The 26,331-nt window shown below is 55.0% G+C and overlaps 6 protein-coding genes across 8 annotated transcripts; 4 read left to right on the top strand and 2 right to left on the bottom strand.

Annotated features, from left to right (window-relative positions):
• The first annotated feature begins 84 nt into the window (after window positions 1–84).
• Window positions 85–4,049, top strand: PV09_02359 (uncharacterized protein). Its single transcript, XM_016355384.1, has 4 exons — window positions 85–276; window positions 373–451; window positions 523–3,325; window positions 3,403–4,049. Exons 1-4 carry the CDS (start codon window positions 243–245, stop codon window positions 3,832–3,834), a joined length of 3,348 nt encoding a protein of 1,115 aa, XP_016216520.1. The 5' UTR covers window positions 85–242; the 3' UTR covers window positions 3,835–4,049.
• PV09_02358 (uncharacterized protein) lies at window positions 3,780–5,289 on the bottom strand. The gene is made up of 2 exons (XM_016355383.1): window positions 5,057–5,289; window positions 3,780–4,908 (listed from the first exon to the last, which is right to left on the bottom strand). Exons 1-2 carry the CDS (start codon window positions 5,099–5,101, stop codon window positions 4,063–4,065), a joined length of 891 nt encoding a protein of 296 aa, XP_016216519.1. The 5' UTR covers window positions 5,102–5,289; the 3' UTR covers window positions 3,780–4,062.
• Window positions 5,290–11,108: 5,819 nt separating this feature from the next.
• On the top strand, window positions 11,109–15,397 carry PV09_02357. 2 transcript variants are annotated; one of them, XM_016355382.1, is made up of 4 exons: window positions 11,109–11,489; window positions 11,996–12,643; window positions 12,807–12,908; window positions 13,022–15,397. In XM_016355382.1, exons 2-4 carry the CDS (start codon window positions 12,544–12,546, stop codon window positions 14,662–14,664), a joined length of 1,845 nt encoding a protein of 614 aa, XP_016216518.1. In that variant the 5' UTR covers window positions 11,109–11,489; window positions 11,996–12,543; the 3' UTR covers window positions 14,665–15,397. The 2 variants fall into 2 exon arrangements, with proteins under 2 accessions (XP_016216518.1, XP_016216517.1); XM_016355381.1 differs by having other exon boundaries at window positions 11,109–12,643.
• A 2,192-nt stretch (window positions 15,398–17,589) lies between these two features.
• Window positions 17,590–20,026, top strand: PV09_02356. Of its 2 annotated transcripts, XM_016355379.1 has the most exons (5): window positions 17,590–18,102; window positions 18,198–18,412; window positions 18,542–18,945; window positions 19,048–19,287; window positions 19,348–20,026. In XM_016355379.1, the coding sequence occupies exons 1-5, from the start codon at window positions 18,056–18,058 to the stop codon at window positions 19,447–19,449; spliced, it is 1,008 nt and encodes a 335-aa protein (XP_016216515.1). In that variant the 5' UTR covers window positions 17,590–18,055; the 3' UTR covers window positions 19,450–20,026. The 2 variants fall into 2 exon arrangements, with proteins under 2 accessions (XP_016216515.1, XP_016216516.1); XM_016355380.1 differs by having other exon boundaries at window positions 18,542–19,287.
• A 1,183-nt stretch (window positions 20,027–21,209) lies between these two features.
• Window positions 21,210–24,314, top strand: PV09_02355 (uncharacterized protein). Its single transcript, XM_016355378.1, has 3 exons — window positions 21,210–22,220; window positions 22,488–22,887; window positions 23,077–24,314. Exons 1-3 carry the CDS (start codon window positions 21,726–21,728, stop codon window positions 23,898–23,900), a joined length of 1,719 nt encoding a protein of 572 aa, XP_016216514.1. The 5' UTR covers window positions 21,210–21,725; the 3' UTR covers window positions 23,901–24,314.
• Window positions 24,148–25,194, bottom strand: PV09_02354 (uncharacterized protein). The gene has a single exon (XM_016355377.1). The coding sequence runs from the start codon at window positions 24,973–24,975 to the stop codon at window positions 24,631–24,633; it is 345 nt and encodes a 114-aa protein (XP_016216513.1). The 5' UTR covers window positions 24,976–25,194; the 3' UTR covers window positions 24,148–24,630.
• Window positions 25,195–26,331: the final 1,137 nt, after the last annotated feature.

Here is a 26,331-nt window from a genome sequence, read left to right as displayed (position 1 = left end):
TCCAGCCAGCCCCAGCTCTCTCTCCCTCCCCCCCGTCGTCGTTGTAACCCAACCCGGCCTGTACAATGACCTCAACCCCCAACGCCCGTTCCTCGCCTGATTCTCCCTCCACTTTCTTGCAGTTCATTTACAAGATCATTTTCGCACCGTGCGCCCGCTGCAGTCCTTGATGTAAAGCGGCACCCATCTCTCTTTTTGATACACATGCTTGCCCTGCTGCACGCACATAATTATCCGGTGGAATGCTTCGCAAGCAGCGGAAGCGCATCTCCTATGGTACGTCAAAAAGTCCCCTTGACCAATACAAGCTATCTGCCGTGAGAAATAGCCGAAGCTTGGTTGAATCTTTCTCTGATCATGTCTGCCTTCTAGTCCTTCCGCTCGCGAACGATGCCGGCGGCCACAGATTAGGCGTCAATGGCCTGGCTGTAGATCCTCAAAATTCTATCTTGTACGCTGCTGCTCCTCCCTTAGCTCGCTGCCAGAGCCTAGTTCGGAAGCTTACTCTCTGTGCGCGTGCAGATATTCCGGCGGTCGCGACGGTGCAATATGCGCATGGGATCTCAACCTCGACCTCACTCCGTTGTCCGAAGGCCAGACAGCCTTTGCCAACGGTGAGGCGAATGGCGCTAAAGTCCAGACGCCGCCGCCGCCTACTCGCTTCCGTCAGCAAGTGCAAGCGCACACCCACTGGATAAATGACATTGTGCTCGCGCAGAACAACCAAGCCCTCGTGTCTGCGAGTTCGGATATCACGGTCAAGGTATGGCGACCGCATGCGCACGGCGTCTCGCGCCCACAAACCATAGGCCTACACGAGGACTACGTTAAGACGCTGGCAAGCCCTGGAAGCGGCGCAGATTGGGTGGCGTCGGGCGGGTTGGATAGAAAGATCTATCTATGGGATCTGAATGGTGCGGGCCAAAAGCTAAGAATTAACGTCGGGGAGGAAGAGAAGGCGGAGAAAGGTTCTGTCTATGCACTTGCATGCACGCCTACCCTCGTTGCTGGAGGCGGGCCTGAGAGCATAGTTCGCGTGTGGGATCCCCGTTCAGGGCGACGAATCACCAAGTTCGTTGGACACACGGACAATATTCGAGACATTCTCATATCGCAGGATGGCGACATGGTTATGACCGCAAGTTCAGACCAAACAGTCAAAGTATGGTCCATGACGGCGGGCCGGTGCATGAACACGCTTACCATGCACAATGACAGTGTGTGGTCGTTGCATTCAGATCACCCGCGCCTGGCTGTCTTCTACTCCAGTGACCGATCGGGTCTCGTTGCGAAGACAGATACGAGGGGTTGTGAGGAGATTGACGAAGGCGTGTCAGTCGCTGTGTGCCAGGAACACGAAGGCATTAATAAGATCATTCATGCAGGAGACTACATATGGACTGCTACGTCAAGATCGAGCATTCATCGATGGCGGGACGTCGATACAGAGGCCGATTTGCAGGTGCCCGACGCGTACTCGATGCACAGAGCCAGCGTTGCAACCAGCAAATCACGGCTACCTTCATCGCCTACGGCACCGACGCCACCGCCTCCACCATCTAGTAGTTCGTCAAGCCAGATTCCGTTCCAAGCTTTGCTCCGACTTTCGAATGCGGCACCATTCTACCTCCGCAGAGGAGATTCGGTTTCTGCCGCACCGAGCATACGAAAACCGTCTGAGCAGCTTCTCGATTCCGAAGCTGGTGGAGTCGTTCCCGTACGCAGTCTCCCAGATAACACCATTGAAGGCCAACATGGCCTGATCAAACACATGACGCTCAACGACCGGCGACGCGTCCTCACACTGGACACGAACAGTGAAGTCGTCCTTTGGGATCTCATACGATGTGCACCAATCAAATCTTTCGGCAAACGTGACATCGAGGATGTCTTCAGGGAGATTAATCCCACAGAGGCAGTTCCACATTGGTGTGCTGTCGACACACGGACAGGCAGTTTGACTTGCGTGCTCGAGGAGAACACGTGCTTCGATGCGGAGATGTATGCTGATGAGCTGAAGGAAGCGAAGCACATAGACTTTAGAGAGGATCAGCGGATCAATCTTGGGAAGTGGGTGCTACGGTACTTGTTTGACAATTTAATCGATGAGGAGATCAAACGAGATGAAGCCTTCAGGTCTTCTTTGCTTGCTTCGAGAGCAAGTGACGCGGGTAAGCCCAGCGCTCCAGGTAAGATCACTATACCGCAGTCACAAATGACAAGCTGGTACGATGGCGCTGGCCCCCACTCTCTTGAGACACCAAGGCCAACTAATGGACACCATCTGGCCTCGGCAACGCCAGGTCTTGCGATCGGTGTAGCTACACCAGCACCTATATCACTTCCACCTTTTGCCCCGGCAAGTGCTCAAGCGCCGTCTTTAGCCACCACAAACGAAGAAGGAGACTCTCTCAATAGGACAAGCGCAAATCCCACAGATGCGCGATCACCGGGCGTAAGCAGCCCAGCAGGCAACGACTACTTCTCTCAGCAGCCAAATACAAGCTCGGCACCAGGCGTCACTCCTGGTGGCATGAACACAGCAGACGGGTCCGACGTGCCACTTGGTTCGCCGGGAGTCGAGCCTACCACACCGGGCGAAAAGGCAAGCATGTTTGGAAAGAAGATGTGGAAATCTTTCGGCATGAAAGGCCTGAAGAAGACCACAACGAACGACGTCGCCAAACCCGCCACTGTCATAGAAGAATCCTCCTCCAAATCGGAAGATTCAGAATCGCGGTCTAGCAAGGCCGAGGACGAACGTGTGATCGAAGATAATTTTTACGGGCTACTGCAGCGAATGCGCTTGGATTATGAGGCTCAGGTACAGGCGTACGAGAAGCGAGAAGTCGAGCCTGGGACGGAGAAGCCACCGCTAAAGCTGGAGAGTCACATCACTCCCAGCTTGCCCAACGATACACCCGTCCTCAAGATACCACCAAACACCATCATACTTATTCAAGAGGACCGCGTCGATTCCGGTGGTGTTGCGGATCTCTTCGAGGGTACTGTAGGCTCACTTGCGGCGTCGGCGGACCTTATTGAGAAGGTGGCCCCGACGTGGCTGGCAGACGTTTTGCTTAAGAACACCATCCCCCTCAAGGAGATCGTCAAAGTCTCGTTCGTGTTAGAGCCGTGGCAAAACTCGCTGCCCCAGGTCTCAGCCGAGGGCCAGACACGGCTGAATGCAAATCGGATGCTCAGGGCGAGGAAAATCCTTTCTTACGTGGCTGAGAGGATCGAGCCCGGTCCCACACCCACGGAGGCAGCCGATCCAAATAGACTGAAACCAGAGGATTATCTGGAGTTGTATTGTCAAGATAAGGTAGGTTTGAAAACGCATCCTTTGTCTCGACCAAGAGGCGCCTTGCCTGTTCGAAAATTGCTAATACGCTCGGATAGGTAATCTCGCCCACGATGACGTTGGCTACGGTGCGGGCCCATGTCTGGCGCGGAGGCGGGGACGTTATGTTGTACTACAAAGCGAACGGCCGAAAGGAGATACGACATGCGCAATCCACTTCCTCGCAGTTTACTGCCCCCGTTGGCAGCCCTGGATCACCTAGGCCGCGGGAACCTGCCCTGCCTACTCCACCAGCATTACCGGCCAGTGTGCAAGCACAGCTTGCCGGCCAAACGCAAGAGCGAGACAAGTTGCCGACGGATGCGCGGACGCCAAGCATGAATGGAAGCCACCGGAGCCAGAAGAGTGCAGGTAGCAATGAATTTGTACCGTCGCGGCCTAGTGTTGGCAGCAGGTACAGCGAGGATACGAGGAGGCCACTTACAAGTGGAAGCGGTGGTGTCAAGAAGCCAGAGGGCAATTGGACATAATTTCCACCTTTTTCCAGAGGTTTCCGAGAATCATTCTTTCTCTCTTTCTCTAACTCTCTCCAAGGGTAGATTTTGACAATGATGCAATATTCTGTGTACATAGACGTTGAATGTCGAGGATCTTGTGAGGTGATGATACAGTAATGCTACAAGTGGGCAGAAAGTGTACTACCCTGTCTAAATTCTAATCCCCATGCTTCCCAAAGAACAAAGCCGGAATGCAAATGATCATGTTTCGCCCTTCTCTCCGCCGAGCTGATTTATGACCCACTGGTAGCTGCCCAAGAACACGGCTCCGCCAATCGATATCCACATGACTCTAGGACCTATGCCCGAGAAGAAGGCCGCGGGGCCGGACTCTCGCAAAATGGTGGCCAGCATCTGCGTGGCGGGCACCTTTTCCCTCGCAAGCATCAGCCTCGTCTTCAGCACGTCCAGCGGCGTGGTGATGCCCGCTGCGACGGCGCCCGCAACAGATCCGAACAGGGCGCTCTCGCCGGCCGAGACCTGCGTCCTGCCCGTGCCGGAGCGGGCCAGCGCCCAGGCCTTGAGGCCCTCCCACAGCGGGAATTGGATCACGGTGAAGGGGACCTCGCGCATGATGGTTATGCTCCAGCCCCGGTACAGCTCGCGCCACACACCCACCAGGCCGACGGTCCTCCTTTGGCCCAGGATGCCCATCAGCGCCGCCGCGCTGCTGGGATACTGCACGGCCTGGGCACGCTGCTTGACGACCTCGGTGGGGACCCTGACGGCGCAGGCGGCGACCTCGCCGGCGCTGGCGGCGGCCATGTGCGAGACGGCGCCACCGTCGGCGCCCTTTACCACGTACTCGTGCCCGGCGGCGTTGCGGGCCGTGCTGGTTCTGGCGGCGAGGGCGCGCTTGACGCCGTCGTACGTGACGAAGAAGAGGGCGGCGCCGGGCGCGGAGCCGACGACGGCGCTGCCGACGCCGCGGTAGACGCCGCGGAAGCCGCCCGAGGCGAGGAAGCCGCGCGAGGACTGCAGCCGCGTCTTGAGCGTGTCGATCGGGTACAGCGAGAGGTCGACCGTCGTGCCGGCCACGGCTCCTGCCTGTTCATGCCCAAACACGGCGTCAGTCTGGGGTCAAGCGATGCGCCCCACGCTCGGTCGCGACGTGGCAGATGTCGAGGGAACGCGACACATGGGGGAGGGGAGGAGGAGGAGGAGGAGGAGGGAGGAGGAGAAGGAGGTTACGCACGAGCAAGGAGCGTATGTACGGCGAATCAGTCCATGGCGAGGACATTTGAGACTGGGGGGGGAGGGAGTCGTCCGCTTCTACGCTCTCCGCACACGCTTTTGACGGTCGAGTGGTTGGTACGGGAATCGATGGCCGGCTCGTACGGCGTTGTCGTCCGTTGAGTTTCGACTTTTCCCTTTTTTTTTTTCTTTTTTTTCGTCAAAGCACCCCCGGACGCGATCTGTGGCCGCGAGCTCGGAGTTCGTGCTGGAGGTTCGCGGTTCGCGGAGCTAAACTACAATAGGTCGATGCAAGGCTGATTTGAACCACCGTTCTGAGAACGGTCAAAAAAAGGATCGAAGAACATCATGGGTGTGACACTGCTCGACTTGCTCGTCGCACAGTTTGTTTTAACCTCCTCTCGGGCCCTTTGGCAAATACTTCGAGGGGGAGCCTACGCAGTCGTGTTCGAAATGTCGGGCCCAGGCGTCTCCAGCGTTTTCAGCGGCAAACTGCCCACTACGAAGCGCAACTCTCTCAAATTTTTTGAAACTTTCATGGCGGACAAACACAATAGTAAGATGCGAAGGGAGCAAGCAATCAAAGCTTTGAAACCGTAAGGTTAATGGCACGGCAAAGCTGGGGAGTCTTATCAAAGGTCGTGGAAGGCCTCCCGATTTCCAAGGCCGTTGAAATCGCGAAGTAGTGGCTGTGCGATTGGTCACAATTGTGCCAGTCACTTTTTCGCCCATTCCATGAAATCAGTTCGACCGTTCGCCTGCACCAAATTTAGCATCCAATAGCATGTTGAGAACGACAAACATTTCATGCTACCCTAAGAGGTGGGGAACAGCTACAAAATGTCCACATGGCCAGCGCTTAGGGCATTATCGTCGATCTTGCCCGAATTGTCGCGTCGCGAGCATGTCACACTGCCGCGTTCGTTGTTCAGCAGGAAGAACTAGTGTCCAGGGCTAGAAACGTAGGACAAGAGCTGCATCTGGAAGACAGCCATGCATCTTTATCACCATGTTCTGTTGTGTGACTGTGACACCAAGCCTTGACACGCGCCACAGGACAGCCATGCTCGTGGAGGGCATCCACGCAAATCCTACACGTACGTCTGGTTTCACGAAACATGTGAGCCACGAACCTGTTTGCACATAGCTTTGCCTCTTTTCTGATCTAACTCCTTTTGCGAAAATAGACTGGAATAAGCTAGTCATCCTCCAGTATGTTCGATGACTCGTGGTGGTCTGGTAAAACCCGCTAATGGTACTGTCGCCTGACCTAGGTGGCTCATGAAATAGGACTGCCAAGGACCAAGAGAAGTGGTACCGCCATTTGGGACAAGTGCCTTCAACTTCTCTCGTCGTTAGCACGAGGGATCGACAGCTTTGAAAAGAAAAAAAATGAAAGCCTTAACATGGATGTGAATGTTCTGTTCCTAATTCTCAGAGATCTGAGACGAATATGCAAAAAGACGTACGTAGTGTTCCACATCTCTCAAACAACCTACGCAAGGTCCGTACAGCGATAAAACTTGCAGACAATTTTAACCAGCTGATCTTTGCATATGTATTGGATATGATGGCATTCGTAAATTGCTCTTGAATGAGGGAAGCATTTGTACACATTATTTTCACGAAGCCTATCTCAGAGGGTTGTTGATAAAGACCGACGTACTTTAAGAATACTTCTCTACGGAGAGATGTGCAAATGAAGCTCGCCCGTCCTGGCAGATATGCAGCTGGGATCAAGTACAAAAGTCGATCAGCCAAATCCTGTACGTCTTAAAAGTCAATCTACTCGGCTCTTAGCAACCCTCTGTTCCTCGTTCTTCGCGATCTTAGACGGTAATAGTATTTCGACTTGGTCCGCAACGCCGCGGGCGGGTCTCCATGACTTTGTTAAACTTGCAAGCCTGGACCGTCGATTGGCGAAATGCAGTCACGATGGAGTAAGGACGTCCCTTGTCATGGCAGCCGCTTCATTCCTCTTCCTCTTTGATCAGCTGTGATGAGGATATGCAGTCGATTGCACGCCACTGTCTCCTCACTTGCCGGAGAGGCGGCCGGAAGAAATACTTCGTTCTCCTACGAGTGGACGGAAGAGCTCGGCGCGCTGTTTCCTGGAGATCCGATGGTCGGCCGCCGTTGCCGTATCCTGTCCTAGACCGATCGTGATGTGGGACGTTAGTTTATGCGCTCATTATTGAGCTAAGATTAATGATGGGCACGTTCATTTCCCCCCTAACTTTCCGGTGTCACTATCGTTTTGCGCATCCTCAAAGCCTCAAAAGGTCCATCTGGCCATGATGAAGACTCCCGAAGGATTTGACTGCTCGCAATGATGACACAGGTCTACTTAGGTGTAGGAACCCGCGATTTCCGAATCTTCATAGTCCATTCTGACCTGCGTCGTTTTCATCTCATCTTGGGCGAGAGCAAAAGCCAGTGCAGGAAAATAAGCACAGCGCGAACATTACACTGTAAAAACCTGCATTTCAGCCGATGGTTCATCCAAATCCAGATCACGCTACAAGTTTGTCGACAAAGATGCTGAGCATAACCAACAGCCCTTTGCCCACACAAACGGCCATGTGCGCTAAAGTGCGCGGCAAGGTCCCTGCGCAACGGCTGGATTGTGTGTCGCACAGCAGCAAGGAAAGGATTCCGTCTCTGTGAGAAACTGATGGTTCTTCAAAAGAGAAAGCCAAAAAGATTTGCAATTTGCCGGTCTACCAGACGCCCCCGCAGGCTGTGTCTTTGAGTGGACAGGTCTTGTGAAATTCTGATTGGCCGACGCGAGCCTGTTTGAGATAGGACTAAGCGGAGTTCTGATCAGGCGGTGGCGGTCTACGCGATCATGTCGAACGATATTGATGATGCTTCCAATGTCTTATTTGGTACTTCTCAACGCGTCATCCTGAGCGTTTTAGCTAGAATCGGTCGAAAAACGAGCAAGCATGGATTCCCATCCGTAAATTATTCTAGATCTTTTTCCTCAACCAAACGCGTCGTGTTTCTTAGAACAAGCTTGCCAGGGTCTGCTGCCCACGGGGTCATCTGATGAATAGTTCCCCGTAACAGCTGGAACACAGAAGCTATTTCCGAGTCTTGCGTAATTGTCGACGTCGAGACGTGGTGCCGAGCCCGACTCTTCTACGCCATGCAAGGAGGAAGAGGAGGAGGAAGAGGAGGAGGAAGAGCAAAAGTAGTATTGCTTGCGCCGTGGCGCGGGGCAAAGTGGAAGGTCGTACAGAATGGCTTGCAGGATACGACGGTCCTCAGGCATCCAAAATAAAACCACGCGATGGGATCTGGGACGGGAGCGGTGGAATCGAAACGAAGGTGCACGTCCCCAGACGTTTTCAAACTTATTTTATTCCTACATATTATTATTGCGCCATCTCGCCTGATTGCCAACGGAGACCCGCGCATTTCCCGAGTAGTAAGGTAGGCACGATCAAAATGAAAGCTGACACGAGCGCCAGAACGTGCTTAGCGATCCAGGGCGGCTATTTTTTGATAATAAAGAGACGCATCCAGTCTAGAGAAGTACCAAACGTGGATAGAAAAACATGATCGCCACGTCAAATAGAGGCTTATGGCGACCAGTCGGAGCTCATCAAAGAGAGGAGAGTATTCCGGAGAGGCCCAGTAGTGACGTCGTACAAAACTTCCTCACATGGCAGACAAAGAAGAAAAAAAAAAAAAAAAAAAAGCGCGCGAGTGCAAAAAAAAAAAAACCTGAAAGAGAGAAGTGAGGGAAGCTCCTCTTGGTCGAGAAAGTAGAGACTCCAAGCAGCTGAATGTTGATCCAAGCAGCTGAATGTTGAATCAAGCAAACCGGTTCATAGCAATACGGCACGCTAGTAAGTGACGTTGGTGGTGGATCAATTTCGATAGCCGTCTTTTGCAAAATACTGGTTAGTGGTGGAGACTTCTTGGCTGATGTACCCTTGAACCCTCACTTGAGAAAGTCCAAGGCTCGGGCCGGGAGTTGCCCAAAACTAGAGAACGAGTGATCGGAGGGGACAATAGCTGGACAAACAGCTGAGACTGTTTCGTGAGGGTTCTGCGCACAAGGCATGGGCAGGGCGTAAGTCGTTTGTACAATGGCATGTTTCTCGCCCGTGGACAAGGAGTCCCCGTAAGGACTGTCTTTTCGCAGCGCCTGAAGGAATTTCGAACGGAAATGCGGGAGGCACGAGTCCACGAATCGAGCGAATGACAGATGACAACTGACTAGTGGGATGACTCAAAGCAGATCCTGCGGTTTCCCATTAGCTGAACCTGGTTTACGGAATCATCGTCCGGTTCGAGGACCACAAGCCCACGGCTGCCTTGTAGATCAGCTCGTGCAAACTCCGCTACCCAAAGGCCTGGCAGCGAATTGTAGACGCGAAAACCGTCGTTACGATGAGATAGCTTCGTCTTCTGATACATTACAGCCTCACCCTAGAACGGGGGTCCTCTGCGTCTTGATGCTCGGCCCGAATGACGAGCGGGCAACATCTAGGAGGCCGCAGAGGTGAGGGACAACATCTGGGTCCGCAGCGTGGCGAGCGAAGGAGAGTATTTGAGTTCCCATCTAACCGGGAACCGCTTAAGGCGCGAAAGCATGGGTGAGACACGGTTGTTCTTGTAGATTACTCTTTCCCGGCAGATCATCGAACGTTAAGGAAGAAGCGGAGCTGGAGAAGGCCCCGAGCAAGGATTCACGTCTACGGTTTTTGTGTAAAGAGTGGCAAAAACCGGGCAATAGATAGGTTTCGCAGCGAACGAACGACGTCTCAAATAGCACTATCAGCTTTGGTGAGAGCTGGCGAAGGTAGCGTAAGAGTCATTGAGCCGGGAGCGCTCTATGGGAAAGCCACAAGTCTTGCTGCAAGTCATGTCTTGTGAGTTCATCTGCAGCGGGCTACGGCAAGACCCCAGACTGGGTTCGACGAGCGACCGATCTTTTTTTACTGCTCGCGTAAGTCACTGGCCGTCCAGCCGGGCGCAGGAGAAAAACTGCATCTCGTAAGCGGATGATCCCGCGACAATTGGTTCGCTTGTTGCGATCCTGTCAGCGGCAGACGAAAGTTGACGGCGGGAGGAGGAATAAGTGGGTAGGGAGGGACGGAGAGAGCCAAAGCCGAAGAGAGGGAATCATCATGCGATGCCATGCGATGGCTATAGCCATTCCCCATTCGAGCAAGAGTAGTAAAAAAAACAAGCCAGCGCAGGCTTGGAGTTTCTTTGGCCTCTGGCCTACAGTACAGTCACGGAAGACGCCAGACCGGGTCAGTGACCCAGGTTGAAGTCGAGCTTGCACAAATCGAGATGCCATGCGAGGCTCAGCCTGTTTTGGGGTTATTTCTCCTAGCAGCATGCAAGGCCGGCGAAGCTCGGATGTAGCGCAGGAGAATAGACGAGCAGATGCATTTCGACAATCTCATGTGAGTAGCTGTGGTCGCAGTGGTCGCAGAACTGGTACGTAACCGTGGAAAAGTGCGCGGAAGGGCCAGAAGCTAGCGGAGACCGTCATCGACGGCGCGTTTTTTTTTCTGGGCCGGACGAGTTGCAAATCTGTCAGAAGATAATGCTAGATTGGCGCGATCGGCTTGTCGGCGATAGAGGGAATGGCAGCGGGGCGTTCAATCTGTCATTATCGGAAAGCTGTTGGCTTTGCACAAGAAGCTGACGCCCGATCGCGCGTGGATGACGCCGAGGGACGGAGAGGACTCGGACGGTAGCACACGACGAAAGACTGTCGTGCAGCGGCATAGCCAGCCTCCTTGCGGCGACGACGGCGGTCTTGCTCTTGCAACCACAAAGCACAGCATGAGGCTCTTCTGGGTGGGAGGGGAGGGTGAGTGGAAGACGCTCGTTGCTGGACGCGCGTGAATGGTTTGGGTGGCGTCGGCTGGAACTAGGCTGGACACGGCAGTAATGTTACGGGTCGACAGGGCACCGACCGGGCTGCGAAAACCCCCTACTCTTGCGCGGGTTTTGCACGCGCCGCTTTTCTCGTCCAACCCGGCCATGGCTCGTTTTCGATCGCAAACCATCGCGCCATCACCCTCGTATCTGTTTCTTGTATCTCTTGTCACTGCCGTTATTACCACGTTTCAACAGCGACGAGGAAGCCATCGTTGCGCCCTCTCTCCTTGCCGGTGTCCCGCTGCGCTCCCGTCTGGCGACATCAGCTGGCCGTGTGCGCCTGTGCAGCCCGCTCCGACAACAACGACGCCGGCCAACTTGGTGTCGCGAGCGCAGAACTCAAGTTCTGGGCTGTCCCCACGCGCGCTCGCCGCTTCAATCCTATCCTGCACCGGAAGCGGGCCCAGGCCTGGCGAGAACGGGCACAGGACAGGGAACGACAAAGAGCCATCGAGGCCGAACGCTCTCTCTGTGCAGTGAGCACATCTCGCAGCAGACCACAGACCTATCACACTCCCAAGGTGCGCACCCCTCATCCCAGCTCGCCCTGTGCTTTTGCCCACGACTGGACTGTTTGTTCTCTGGTGCATCGTTCCGTTCGTCTCGCTGCCTTCGTCGACCTTATCCCTCTGCGCTCTCTCCCCAATCACAGACTCCTGCCTCTTGTTGCGCTCTGCACAGCCCAAGCCATCCCGTCCGTACTCCAGAAGCACTCCCGCATATCCCATTTCCCCCTTCGCTCCGTACGCCGTTCTTTGATGCTCTCATTGTTCTTGTTGTTTTGCTGCTGCTGCTCCTCCCTCTTTGCGCGTCCTCTCTCTCCCGCCCCCGTCCGCCAATACACCTTGTCCTTAACCTCCCGTCGGTCTTCTCCCCACACCCGCCGAATCCGCGCACCGCTCCTCACGCACCACTCACGCTCTCTCTTTCTCTCTCCGTGGCTTCTTTGTCATTCGCCGCTCAGCCGTCTGCTCCCAAGCCGACTAGCCGCTGCTGTTGCTCGGTCGCTGACTCCAGCCTTTGCCAGCATCCACTCCTGTCTACCTTGCAGTCCGCCTGCATGTTCCAAATCTATAACCTGAATCTTTTTGCCACTGCACCTCGTCTTTTCCTGCATATAGCTCCCCGGCGACTTTTCTCTTCCACACGGCGCGAACGCGCTTCCTTGCTCCGAACTGCAGCCCGACACAGTGTATATGCGCACCACCCATCGTGCGGTGCAGCTAACCTACGACGCTTTCGGCTCGCTACTCGGCCAGTAGGCAGCGCCTGTCGTTGCTGAGCTTCGCCACGATCCCCGTGCGGCAGGATCTTGTCACCCTTCCGCACAGATCTTCCGCCTCTGTCCGGCTAGCAAGCAACGGCTGCTTGCAGCGCAAGCGCATCATCGCTCCAACACCACAACTCACCCCCCAACCAATCAATGTTGTCGCGACGCTGAGCGACCCATACGAATCTCATCTCACATACACCCATCTTGAACCCCCCCGACACCCACCTCACGCAACGCATTGTTGAAAGCTTGCTGCCGCCAGCGCGGCCATTATCCAAAGGCTGGCAAGGACGCCTTCTAGCATGTTCTCAATGTCGCATCACCCTCCACCTGTAAATGGCGGGCTTGGTGAGTATGTGGAGGGGTCTGGCACGATCAATCCTGCAGCTCTGGATGCTCCCGGTACGTTTCCCATTGACAACTCATCGACTAGGCGCGCCTCTGCGTCGGCACATACAAATGCCATTCGTGCCTCACGCAAAAATTTCCTTTCCCATCATCTCGTCACTTCAGCCCGCTCGCTGTCTCCAAACGGTAACACTTACTTACGGCGTTGGCCCATCAGCAGTGCTCCCACCCGCCTCATCAAGTCATACCGAACAGAGCCCGCGTGGCTTGAAACGCGGCCGATCTGAAGACGCGCACGAAGCACACGGCGTCGACGATGGTACGTAGCGTCGCCTCTCCTTTGCCCAAAGGTGCACAGCTCGACGCGCACACGTCGACGCGACAGCCGTCCGACGCAGCGATGCAACAGCTAACCTTGTCCTGCGCAAACAGATGATTCCAAGCCGCGAAAACGTGGACGACCTCCAAAGTCGAAAATCGCAGAGAGTCCGATCTCTACATCCCAGGCCCTCCCATCTTCGGGCGCTCACGCCGTGCAGACACCTCGCTCGGCATCGCAAGTTCCCCAAACATCGCCCCCACAGACATCGCCCACACGAGTGAGCTCGGGCAAAGGACCTGTGATAAAGGCGCTACCTACGGTGCGGGACCACACTACCGACCAGCTGAACCCCGAGGGCGACGAGTACATCCCAAGAGAATTTGACGAGGCGGGTGAGAAAAAGGTGCAGCCGAACGGCGCATTGTTGGACGGACGAGAGTATAAGTGTCGAACCTTCTGGGTACCCGGACGAAGCGACAAGCTGTTCATGCTGGCGACAGAGTGTGCGCGGGTTCTAGGCTACCGCGACTCATACTTGCTGTTCAACAAAAACCGCTCCCTGCACAAGATCATCGCCAATCAGGCGGAGAAAGATCACCTCATCGCTCAGGACATCCTTCCGTACTCGTACCGCTCCAGGCAGATCGCCATCGTGACTGCCCGGTCCATGTTTCGTCAGTTCGGCAGTCGCGTGATAGCCAACGGCAGGCGCGTGCGGGACGACTACTGGGAGGCGAAGGCCATCAAGCAAGGATTCACCGAAGAAGATCCGGCCGGCGAGAAGCGCCCAGGTGGCGCTCGCCAGCGCGCCGCCTTGGAGGCCGCGCAAGCCGAGACCGTTCGTGTGCCACAGCATCAAATCTACTATGAGAATAAGGCAGGCACGTCTAACGTTGTCTACACGTTTGACGCGAACAACCCGCTGAGGAACCTGGAACATCTCCATTATGGCGGCACTCAAGGAGCGCGATCCAACTACTCCGCCTTTCAAGACCGGGGCACGTCTACGAACAGCATTGATATGCATAGTCAAGCAGTCAGCGCGAGTGAGTTCAACCGTGGCTTGAGTCAGCAACGAGCAAATCGAAAACAGTACCTCGAAGAGATATGGCATCGTCCGCATGAGCCTCCACCTGCGGATCCGCAAGACGCTGTATCCAACCCCGCCGGATCAACGCAGGCCACCCAATCTCCACATGTTGCGACGGCAGGCGTTGCTCAGACAACTGTCTCAACGCAACCACAGCAAACATCGAACCCAATCATGACACAAGCGTACAGCCAGCAGCCAGGACCGAGTAACATGATGGCACAGACGCCCATACGGAGCATGCACGCCCCTATGAGCGGCGGCGTGATGAACCAGAGATCTCCCAGTTTGTCTGTGACTCCTCAGCAGCAGAACTACGGCTACCAACAGGCTGGCATGTGGCATCCTGGTCAACCACAGCCGACGCCGATGGCCCAACAACATCCGGGAATGCCATACAACCAGCACATGACCTCTCAAAGTCCAGTTCCTCCTTCGCCCATGCACCATCCTCCTCAACTGCAACATCAGAACAGCGGAGGCTCGGTCCACGCCGGCATGGGATACGCCGGCATGCAGAGTCCAGCGTTCGCAAACGTACAACAACGACAGCAGATGTACCAACCCAGCCCGAGCCCGCATCAGTTCATGCAGCCTGGCGCGCAGCCTGGTTGGCCCCAACAGCCTGGCCAGCAGGGTCAGCAGGGATGGCAACAGTTCTAAACTCTCCGTACTCTTCCTTGGGAAATTTTTCCTCTCACATTGCAGGCCGAAGTCATCCTTTCAATTTCCAGACACAACATTCCAGTTGTGGTTTCCACCCACCTTGTCCATCCTGTTTCACGTTCAGTATTCATTGCAAAGGCATAATACCCAGGTTGGGGATGCATCATTTGGGTGTGCGGCGTTGCGGAATCCTCTTCGCTGGGTTTCGAGAAATCTCTTCGCAAGAGTCTACTGCTAGTTTCCCATTCGCACGATGCAACATTTCGGGTGGTTGATATTCTGGTCCCTACATACCCCTGTATTTTATCGCGATTCTTCCCCTCATATCTGCCCACATAGCTTTATCTTCTTGGTACATAGTGATCATTTTTGTGGGGACTCAAACAACAGCAAACGTCGTTCTGTTCTACACCGCGGACGTCGTTGCGGAGTTAAGGGAGGTTATTGTTTGGCATGGCTTCTTCTAGCACGGGGCTATCTTCATTGGACGTGACACCGCCGTAATGTGGATGAATCAGCATGAGATCATGCCTTTTTTTTTGTTTGGCGGTCGCCGCAGAATCATAATATAATGTCATTTGTCTTTTCAAGACACGACCTGGTGAACCCTTCGTCTTTCAGAAGACGTCAACGAAATGCAACATGAGCTCGAGAATATGCAGATCAGATATGGCACGAGTTGACGAGATCGCGTCGTTGCTGTTTCTCGAATACCAGTCATTCATCGGTCGCTCTATAGCTTATCACATCAAACGCTGAACAGAATCTTTTGCCAACGAAAATGCCTGCATGCAGCACCTTGGTTCGCTTAGCGGGCCGCAAAGCCGGATCCGCATCCTCCTATCGTGGTGCTTCGACGGCGATTTTCCGAAGAGGCTGAGGCGCAAGCGAGGAGAATAAGAAAATACTGTACCCAGGATGCTTTCTTTTTCCCGCTTTCGCAGTGACAAAAAGCCTACGCGGGGGGCAAGGGGGTTTGCGGGCGGCTCGAATCACGAACGAAAGGCGTCGCCTCCGCGACTGGGCAAATCCCGTCCCCTTCCCCGCTGCCTTCTCGACTTTTCCATTGCATCCGTTCCGCGTCGGCGAGGCTATCACATGTAACCCGCTCCATCGGGAGTGTTGGATGGACTAGAGGCACGGTTGAGGCGAAAAGGCGGACCGCTATGCATGTACAAACCACTACACACACGGACAGACAACAATATACTCCAGCACAACTACACACATGATAAACACATTGGGGAAAAAAGAGGGTCTAAGAACTTTTGATTGGCGCTGCGGTAGGGACGGCCCTGCTCGCCCGGCCCGGAGGCCGCGCGTGGAAGGATCTCATCATCGTCAGTCAAAACCCTTTGAACTGCACGTCAAGAAAACCGTCGGGTGAGGCGTTGTCAGACTCGCCTCTCGCTCCGAACCGCCCTGGCCCTTCCACCTCGTACTCCGCTCCTGACGGCGAGGTCCACGACGAGGTAGAAGGGAAGGGCCAGGATGAGAAGAGGTGCGAGGAAGAAACCTTTACCAACGTAAGAAAACGCGATTGAGAAGCGGCTCCGGCCTGAGAAGGACGGATGCTAGTCTTCTCTCTCTGCCTTTGGAGGGAGAGGGGGAAAAAAAAAGTCCAACTTTCTCTTTCTCTTCGTGCAGCGCTCCGCGCCGCAGGCAAGCAACATTAGAAAACGGGGAATTGGGTCCTTTGGGAACAGCCATCTTCGAGGCACGATATAAGCCATGCATCCGCTTTCGGAAGCACAGCGCTCAGGTACGCTTCAGGTGGATCCAACATGACGCGGTTGATTCCGGGAGCGAGGCCTTGTTTCCAGCCATGCAACGACTGTGTTGGCAATGTCTATCAGTGGAGAGCCAGCGGGGGGTTTTTTTTTGCAGCCTCCCAGCTTTGCGGAAGGGGGGCGGAGGGCGATTTTCGCTTTGGGGCCTGGGGAAGTCGTCCCACTTTACTGCCTGACGTGTAGGATCCGGAGTGCGTGAGCGGTGGGCACCTACCGGTTCTTTAACGCGCTTTCGCCGCCCGCCAAAAAAAAGAGTGGGCGACAAACTGAGTGCCGCGGCGGTTCTTTTTTTTTTTCTTTTTTTTTTTTGGGCGAAGACAGCCTTGCGAGAAGGCTGATCAAAAGTAACAGGAGGGGGGTTGAAAATGGAACGAGTGAGAAGAAAGGGCACATTGCATTGCATTTTGAAGCTTCCGCCCACGTACTGTCATGATTCTGCGTGTCTAACGTATCTGACAACATCCGAGACGGGCCAGTAGTCCAGTCCTTTTTTTTTTCCTCCTCTCCTTTGCATTTCCGCAACGGAGACGCCAAAAAAATTTGGGGATATATTTCGAATCTTTTTCTACCTGATCTCCAAGTCTTCAAAGCCCCTCCAGCCAGTTGAATGGCGTGCAAGCACCCGGCCGGCGACCGTGGAGCCATTGTGTTCTTTTTTTTTTCCCTTTCTCGTCGCAGAATTGATGCAGCAGCCCACGCACGTACCAGAATACCAGACGGACCCGTACCGCTGGGTCCCCAGCAACTGCACGTTGGCCCAAAGGCTAAAGAAGCATCTCCAGAGCCTGGCTAGCAAATGAACAATCGGCGAGCCGGGGTGCGTCCCTTCTTTGTCGCTGGCTAAAGCGGTCAAAGGTGTGAAGGGGGAGGGGGGGGGAGGGGCGCACGCTGGTCGTTTCTTGTGCAAAGAAGGCAGACAGACCGCGTTCCAACTCCCGAACGCCAGACGATCGTTGGTGTGGTTTGTTGGTTGGATGAAGAGATATGAAGATAAGGACTGTGCTACATAAGACCATCTTCTCAGCCTTCCGGTTTGTGCATTGCCAGGCCGTGCTTTTTCGTGCCTGATAGTGCCCAGCACGACCTAAACGTACTCATTATTATATATTTCCACAAGGTCTTCTTGCCGACGCCTACTTTTCGTTTTTTTTTCTCTCCCCTTCCCGTCCGCTCCCCTCCCGCTTCTTAGTTTCTCGATGATGTGCGGCTCTACACTCTGACCGATTCTTCTGAGAAGCTTCCGTGTCGTCGTGCTCCAGGTGCCCCACTTGCACACCGTCGTCAATCGGAAAACAAACGTGCTTTGTTCGATATATTCGGATAAGACGCGGGGCGTGCTCGAACTGGGCAGACCGATAATCCAGATCGGCTCAGCGTTAGAACGTTCCCTTTTTTTTTCTTGCTTATTTTCAGTTTTCACGCCTTGCTTTGTTTTTTGAAAGGAAGACCCGGGTTCGAACCCATCACTTGTTTGGTAGAACGAAAGAAAGCAGAGCAAAAGATTTGAAAGACGAGGGAACAAGGCACGAACCTCCCCTTCGTCGACGCCTCTGCACCTCCCGTCCTGGTCACGTTTTTCAGCTGGATCATTGGCAGCGATGGTGATGGGGAAGCCAAAGGCGCTGCTACTCGGCGAGATTGAGCAGTAGGTTGCCCGCCATTTATTCGACGGGCGGCGGTCACCCCGTCCGTCCAAGATGAAGCATGCAAGAGTCTCACCGTGCTCACTCCAACCGACAGCGCGAAAGATTCATGGACGGCCTTGTCGAAGCTCGCCGACTTGGTGGAGCCCGAAGCCAAAACCCGCGACGAGTTTCTGGACGAGTGCAGGAGCGGCAAGTTTGACGGCGTGCTGGTCGTGTATCGGACGTTCAATAGCTATGATATAACTGGACGGTTTGACGAGGAGCTGGTACCGTTGCTACCGGACAGCGTGAAATTTATATGCCACAACGGTAGGGATCTCCTCCAAACCCACCCCCCCCCACCCTCCCCTTCTCTCTCTCTCTCTTTCTCTCTTTTTTCCTCTCTGCTCGCGCAGAGAGATCTTCGCGTACGCTGAACATGCTGATTGAAGAAACAAGGTGCTGGCTACGACCAGATTGATGTTGCCGAGTGCACGAAAAGGGGCATTCGAGTGTCGAATGTGCCGAAGATTGTGGACGACTGCACTGCGGACACCAACATCTTCCTCATCCTTGGGGCACTGAGGGGCTTCAACTCGTCGATGCAAGCATTACGGGATGGCAAATGGAGAGGGCATCCACCTCCACCGCTAGGGCATGATCCGGAAGGCAAGGTGCTTGGTATATTAGGTATGGGAGGCATAGGGCGAAATCTCAAGAGGAAGGCAGAGGCTTTCGGGATGAAGGTGCAGTACCACAACCGGTCGAAGCTGAGCGAGGAGATGTCGGGAGGTGCAAAGTACGTTAGTTTCGACGAGCTCCTCAGCACCAGCGACGTGCTGAGTCTGAACTTGCCACTCAATGTGAGTCGAGCACATTTATACGTTTCGTTTTTAAAATCACCCCTCCTCTCCCACCCCCCCGCAAGCATGAGTATCTCTCTTAACTAGGGCAAACATGAACAGCAACACACTCGACATATCATCTCGACCAAGGAATTTGAGAAAATGAAAACGGGCGTGGTCATCGTCAACACGGCCCGTGGTGCCGTGATAGATGAGACAGCCCTTGTCAAGGCGCTGGACAGCGGTAAAGTCTGGTCTTGCGGCCTCGACGTGTACGAGGCGGAACCGAAGATTGAACCGGGGCTTGTCGCAAATCCTCATGTTATGCTTTTGCCGCATATGGGAACCTGGACGGTCGAGGTGAGAGCCTCTTTCGGCTTGCACGCCCGATACAGAACGATGACTGATTCGTTTTCACAGACCCAGACCGCCATGGAAGAATGGAACATTGGCAACGTTCGTGCGGTGCTCGAGAAAGGCAGGCTCAACAACATCGTGCCTGAGCAGATGGACATGCTGTGAGGAGGGCAAACCGGGATTACAGGTAAGAAAAGGCAAATGACAATAAAACAAGACGATCCAAGTTGAGCAAAAATTTGGGAGGGGGAATCCAAAAGGAAAACTGGCACAGGCACGGCGCAGCAGGACCGACGAAAATGGTTGGCAATGGCAAGAATTTTTTTTATTTCTCTTGCATGGACACTGGTGGTTAGCTGCGACGCTTCGAAGCCTGTTGCATGGCGTTGTTTTTTTATTTTTCTCTATTTGCTCATTTTCCCCTGGCGTTTTGAGGTGTGGCGTTTTGGGCTGAGAGTTCTTTGGGCATTAGACAGATAGAGGATCCGGGCGAGAACAGACGACTGCGGGAAGGATACAAGCGGCAAAAGGCCTGACCCGGATGTCCAGGCAGGTAGAGAGCGATCTGTCTCGCCTGTTTCTTTTCATCATTTACCTATTTTCTTGCGGCTCAGTGAGACAAGGATGGCGCAGACGTAGACGATGATACAGACGGCGATGATCAAAGACAATTGCGAAGTGCAGGATTTTCGACAAGAGGGTATGACGTAGAATCAAAGCGGGTAGTGCAACGATGGCCTCTTATCAGACACAGACTTCTCTTGCTTTCTTGCACTCAAAAGCAGAGCTGCACGACGTGTGTGCGTGTGCGTGCATGGCGCTGATAGTGACTCGACTTGGACGCAAATGGATCACGTGGCAGGGAGCATCTCGATCCACGGGCCCAGAGACAGAAGTTGAACGCGGCGGAGCTTCAGTGCAGGAGCAAATTCTTCCGTGCGAAATGCCACGCAGGTCTTCGTCTGGAGGGCGGGTATGACTCGGGTCAGGTTGCGATCTTCGCAAAGACAGGACCGTAACGATGACACAAAAGCCGCACTGCGGCAAGCAAGAAGCTGTCAAAGACCAGCAGTCCAATTTCCCCCACACGGGGACCGTGGTGCCCTTGTGCGAGTAGACTCGCGAGGATCGACTGGCTTCTCTCGCTTAAGTTTTGGGTGCATGAACCGAAGCCGGGCTGACCATTCTTTCCGCATAGCCCGATCTCTCGGGTAAAGGTTTATAGTTTTCTTCTTTCCTGTGTGCGGTGCACGTCTGGCGTCGAGAGGGCCAGCGTGTAATCATCGGCCCCCTCGACAGGCCGGTGTCATTTCTGCATGTCAGTCGTCGGCAAAGGTCGGCCTGGGGAGCAGCGCGTGCGAACGGACGACGTCGCCGATGGTCGACTACACGAACGTGCAGGCAATCGAAGGCGTAAGCCGTGGGCGATTAGGCCCAGGCCTTCTGGAACGAGCCCGAGTTTGGGAAAGGCCGGTTGACAGGCGCCACACATGAACAGCGACCCGCGCATCGTTTTGGGTTGGAGGAGGGGAGAGGGACGAAGGGGGGGGGGGGCCACAAGAACCAGAGGGTCAGAGGGTCTGAGAGGGAGGAGGGGAGAGGGGGGCGTGAGGTGTCGGAGGATTGGCGTGTGGTTTGTGGGTTTTGTGGGCGGTTGGCTTTGGCCCGCTGGATGGCGGCAGCCGACTGGTGGCAGCAAAAGGCCGCCGCTTAGGGAAGGTCAGCAAGGACCCGTTCAGTTCCAGCTAAGCGGCCCAGGTACCAGGCCACAGGCATGGCTGGCCCAACTGCACACAGCGGTTGTTCCCTAGCGAACTCCCTCCTGCACCTTAACTCTTTCTCCCTTCCCCGTGCTTCTGATCTTGGTCGGTGAATGCTTCCCAGCACATGGTAAATTCAAGCCCCATCTACCATCACGCCGTTGCCGAAAGGGCTGCTGCTGACTTCCAAATGGGCCTCTCCAGCTCTGTGCCCTCCATTCATTCCTGATTCCAAGCCCGTCGCCGTGCACGGCTCGCACCGCTCGTCGCCAGCTCTCTTCCCTCTCAGTGCTGCCGAGGCCACTTGCAGCTGTCGCGCGTGGGCTGGGTGACCATCCCCATCACAAAAAAAAACCCTCCAAAACTCCTTCAGAGCACCATCATTCGGGCATTGCCCTACAAATCCGTGCCTGCGCCCTCGCTGACCACCCGACTCGACTCGAGGTATACTTCTTGAACGAGGGATCCCCACTGCACCTTTTCGCGACACCCTTCGTTCGCTTCCTTCCTCTTCACCTCGTGAGCAATCATTACGCGCACCGTCCGTCCCGTACGCAAGCGCGCCAGTCATTGTCGCGTTTGCAGGGGCGTCTACACTGTGCTCTGGAGTGCAGACCGGCAGCAGAGCTCATTTCCGTCGCGTAGCGGTCACGCCGTCGTCTCCCATCTCGCCGTCGCTGGATGCACCTTCGTTTCGGCGACGGGGGCGACGCCGGAATGGCCACTGAGCACAGCGCATCCCACATTCGAGCACGATCCGGTCCATACCCGTCTCCTCAGCCGTACCCATCGCCGCACATGCAGCCTTCGTACGCTTATCCTTCTCCCCATGGGAACCCCGCCGAGCCCTTTCGACATTCGCCCGCGTCCTCGAACGCGGCGTTGCCTTCGGTGAGCCTGCCGCCTCTGCGAAGCATCGACGGTCAGCATCTGCCTCCTCCACCGCACCAGCTCCTACCGCACACGGCTGGGCCACACATGGGACGCGGGATGCCGCCAATGGCTCACTATTACGGGCACCCGCCGCCAGGCATGCCTCACCCAGGCCACGCGATGCAGTACGCACGTTACGCACCCATTCCTCAAGGCACTGCAATACCCGGCAGCCGGGGTAAGAAGGAGATCAAGAGACGAACAAAAACCGGGTGCTTGACGTGTCGAAAACGTAGGATCAAGGTCAGTACATGCTCTTCACCATTGCGCATAGACTAGCGACGGGTGCGGCCGATTTTCTTCTGGTTTGGCTCGCTTCTGTTCGGTTGGCGCAGGCACAGAGACGATCGCGGAAGCGAGAGGGAGCGTGACTTCTGCACACCTCGCTCCACCTCCCAAAAAAAAACACCTCCCCCAGGAAACACTCCTCAACTTCTACAAATCTTCTTTCTTTCGCTTATTTTGTTTTGCTGTCGTGCACCGCGTGCTAACACCTCCGTCTGTGTACAGTGCGACGAACAACATCCCGTGTGTCGCAATTGCCAAAAGAGCAAGCGAGAGTGCCTAGGCTACGACCCGATATTCAAGCAGCAGAGTGGGCCTCAGGCGTTACAGCCTGCGCCTGGAGGCACGACGTCCTCGGCATCCCCCACCCCGTCAACCGCAACGTCAGGCGCTGCACCGTACTCGCCCGCACAAGCAACGTATCCCTCTCAACAGTCAAGCTCGACTTTCCCGCAGAACCCTCAAAACGTCTCCGCTCCATCACCCAAGCAACCGAATCCATTGCTCGAAGGCAGCCCAGCAATCGATCCGGCCTTGGCGAGCTCGCCTATCGCCGAGCGTAAACCTTACGACCAAAGTAATATATCCGCGCCGCCCACAATGGACGTCGCAAAATTGAAGCCAGGTACGGAAGATCGCGAAGCGTAATCCCTTGACACTGTTCATGGTGCCACCACGAGCGCGGGAGAAGGCAGTGATCAAAGGATGGCTTCAACATAGCCAAGATGGGTCTTGTTGGCCACTGATTCTCTCCCTTGTACGCTATCATGCCGACCTTCTTTCCATTACGCGTCGGACTGACAACGACCGACAGCGCGGCAACTGAGCATCTCGGACCTCTTCCAAGTTGGACAGTATGGCCCGTACGACATATCTAGCGACGGCTTGCTCGATGAGACCATGTTGGGCGAGGTGCAAAATTACTATCGCAAAGATCTGGCCCCTGGCTTCGATCGACTGCTCGAGACGGACTGGTTCTCGTCGTCTGGCCTAGCCAAACTACTTTCAATGCGATCGCTATGTGTGGAGATAGCAGAGCTGCTCCAACACTTCACCCGTCTCAGCGCTCAGAATGGCGCAGATGCGGAATATCGTTGCAGAGCAACGGAGGCAAGAGCTGTGTGGAACTTGCTCTGCCTGTGCAAACCAGATCATCCCGAACCTCAGATTGACTTGGAAACTCCCCATGGTCGCCTAGAGGTACTGGAGTGCCTTCTTACGAACCGGCTGGTTCCCGAGCAGAACCTGAAGCCAACGGTCTGGGAGCAGAGCTGGTCTCGCGAAAAGACGGAGGACCTGATGTTTTGGACCGCCTTGTCCAAGTTCCTGGCACGACGCAGCGACGTGCCCTCATCAGCATCCGAAATGGACAAGTTTCTGGTGCAATGCCGCAGCATGCTGAACGGTCGTGAGAACCGAGACGTCTTCTACTCCCTGATGGTCACAAGACACATTGGCTGGCGGGTCGCAGGGTTCCCGCACGCTATGCATCCGGAGCAAGGCGGTGAGAGCTCTTCCATCAACAAGGTGTACATCGCACACAAGTTCATCGCAGATGAGGCGGGTTACAGAGGCACCAATCATCCAATCCAGCGTATCTGTGACATGGCCATGCGCAGCTGGGCCATTGGCTGGTGATGCACTCGGTTCAATCCTCGGTGGTTGTTGCACATGGATGATGGGTAGAGGAGATGCTGTCGGGGGGCGGGCTTTCTCGGCAAAGTATGGCAGCTAACTCACAGCCGCAGGTTTTCTGCCACAACAATGTTCTCTCATGCTAGAGTGGGATAATTCTGTAGGACTAGCAGGCATGGCCAATCGTTTTTCATCTTCTTGTTTTCTACTTTTGGAGGGCAAGCTGGTCGTCTCTAGAGCGCGCGGATTCGCAAGTCGTAGGGTGAAGACGGAGGACTTTTATATCGAGAATCTTTCAACAACACAAGTTTCACTTTGTAGCGTACTCGTAACGGAACAGAAGCCACGGTCGTGCAAAACATATGGCGCTGGCTGTGAGGAATCACATACCCCAAATGCAATACTCTTTCAAGAAGACCTCGTCAACTGTAGCACCCAATCATCACACACACACACACACCAGATGTCGTAGTTTTACCCTACAGAACTCTAAATTAAACCTTGATCGCCCCCGAGACTCCCATGCCCGATGACATCTTGCAGCCCTCTCTCGATGCCCTAATACTCCGAACCCCAAAGATCCCAGTAGGCAAGAGACGAAAAATTGCCTGATCCAGCATTTACCCAACGGCAGAAGTGCCCGAAGCAGCAAGCGCAGGCTATGCCATCTGTCTCGGTCGTTGCCGAGCCCAGATCGGGACTCCGTCAGGCTGTTGCCGAGAGCGCCATGCTCTCAAGTCGCCAAATCCGTCACGAGAAGAGCCCAGCGGGCGTTGTCACCGGCCCAGTTTTCCAGGGGAGGGAAAAGGAGGACTGTGGTGGCCGAACCGACGCCCTTTTTTGTCGTCGACGAGCAACCCTCCCTTGGCTTGTGGGAGGAGGAAGAAAGGGGATGGGGTGGGGATGGTAGTGGGCTGGGGATTGTATCCCCTTCCCCAAGACCTGGGTTTCCGCGCTGATCAAACTCGACCGCCGCCAGGCTGTTTGACACCTTTGGGCCGGGTCGCAGGAAGAGAGGGAACCGGATGATGTCCACTTCGCCCCAGCCGGACGGGAGCCCGGGGCGTGACACGGGCATCGGGGCAGGTTTTTTTTATTGTTTACTCCCCCTCCTCCCCCTGGAGCTTTTGTTGGAGACGCTCAGCGGTGGCCTCCCCACCGCTTCGCAGCTGGGAAGTCGCATTTCTTCACAGCGGTCCAACGTTGAAACCCTCCCAAGGCACGTTGCGGCGGGGTTCGGGAGCGGACGTCTAAGGACTTGCGCGCTCCCTAGCTTTTTTTTTTTTTTTTTTTTTTTTTTGGATGGTGACGTTGGGGCTGGCTGCGCTCTTCTGTGACTCCTGCGCTCTCTCTTCCTGCGCGGACGGGGCCCAGGAACACGCTGGAGCTGGACGCGCGCGCCCGTCTTTGGTCAGCGCGGCCTAAGGCTCGGCTCGTTGTCTTGCGGACGGCTAGATCGCCACGCGTGCGTTGCGTCGTGCTGTTGATAAGGTGGCGGTGATGCCGATTCCCACCATTCTCGTTCCCCCTCTTCGTCTTCCTCGAGCCGCGTAGATTGCACGGGGTCTCTCGGGGCCAGTGTGTCGCCGCTGAGATTACCTGCTTGCGCACGACGCAGCCGCGCTGGTCAGATACTGTGCGCCAACATTATGATCGTTTTGTTCGTGGACCCCCACCGCGCTGCACGCCGGGAACTATCTGGGGATTTGGGGAGGAGAGGAGGGTGGAGGGTATGATGATAATGCCAAGGGAGTTAAATAAGAGAGTCGTTACCGTGTCTTCGACCGAGACCCAGCGCCGCCAGCCAATGCCCAAGAGATGACGACTTCGCTGCTTTGCGGTTCCGTCTGCGCTTCCGGAGCTCCTTGACGCCGACTGTTATCGAGACAGCTCCCAAGATGACGACACTGCTCATCGTGCTTTGATAGCCGAGTGCTCACGGCACTCTTCCTGACGTACGACAGGAACAAACCGTTCTCTGGGCACTGAACGCAGACGGAACGTCGTGAGGAGATTTATAACACAGAAAGCTTAGGATTGCGCCAAATCTAGCTTTTTATGGCGTCACCTGCTTAAGCGAACCGGCAGTATTACGGCATTGGGTGCTGGATTCGGGTCAAGGACTGGCAACGCTGAAATAATCCCCCGAGCCCCACGATTATGTGTGCTCCGGGCATTTCGAGCTTTCTCGCCAACGGTGAAGTGTTCAAACACCGACCCTGACCTGGGTTACGTTCGTTGCTTTGACAGTTAGAGTATGGGAGAGTTTCTCAGTTCCTTCCGCCACACGAGGATAGAGAACTTAAATTGCCAGACTGCTTGTGCATATTTGAATGCCATATATAGCTTGATTCACTTTCTTTTTCCTTTTCTTTTCTTTAAACAAAACGTACTTACGATACAGCTACGACGTAGAAAATATCAAGAGAGCAAG

This window comes from Verruconis gallopava (assembly GCF_000836295.1).
Source record: "Verruconis gallopava strain CBS 43764 unplaced genomic scaffold supercont1.6, whole genome shotgun sequence".
NCBI classification, from domain to species: Eukaryota; Fungi; Ascomycota; class Dothideomycetes; order Venturiales; family Sympoventuriaceae; genus Verruconis; species Verruconis gallopava.
The sequence above is the reverse complement of the archived record's forward strand: the minus strand, read 5'-3'. Positions and strand labels throughout refer to the sequence as shown.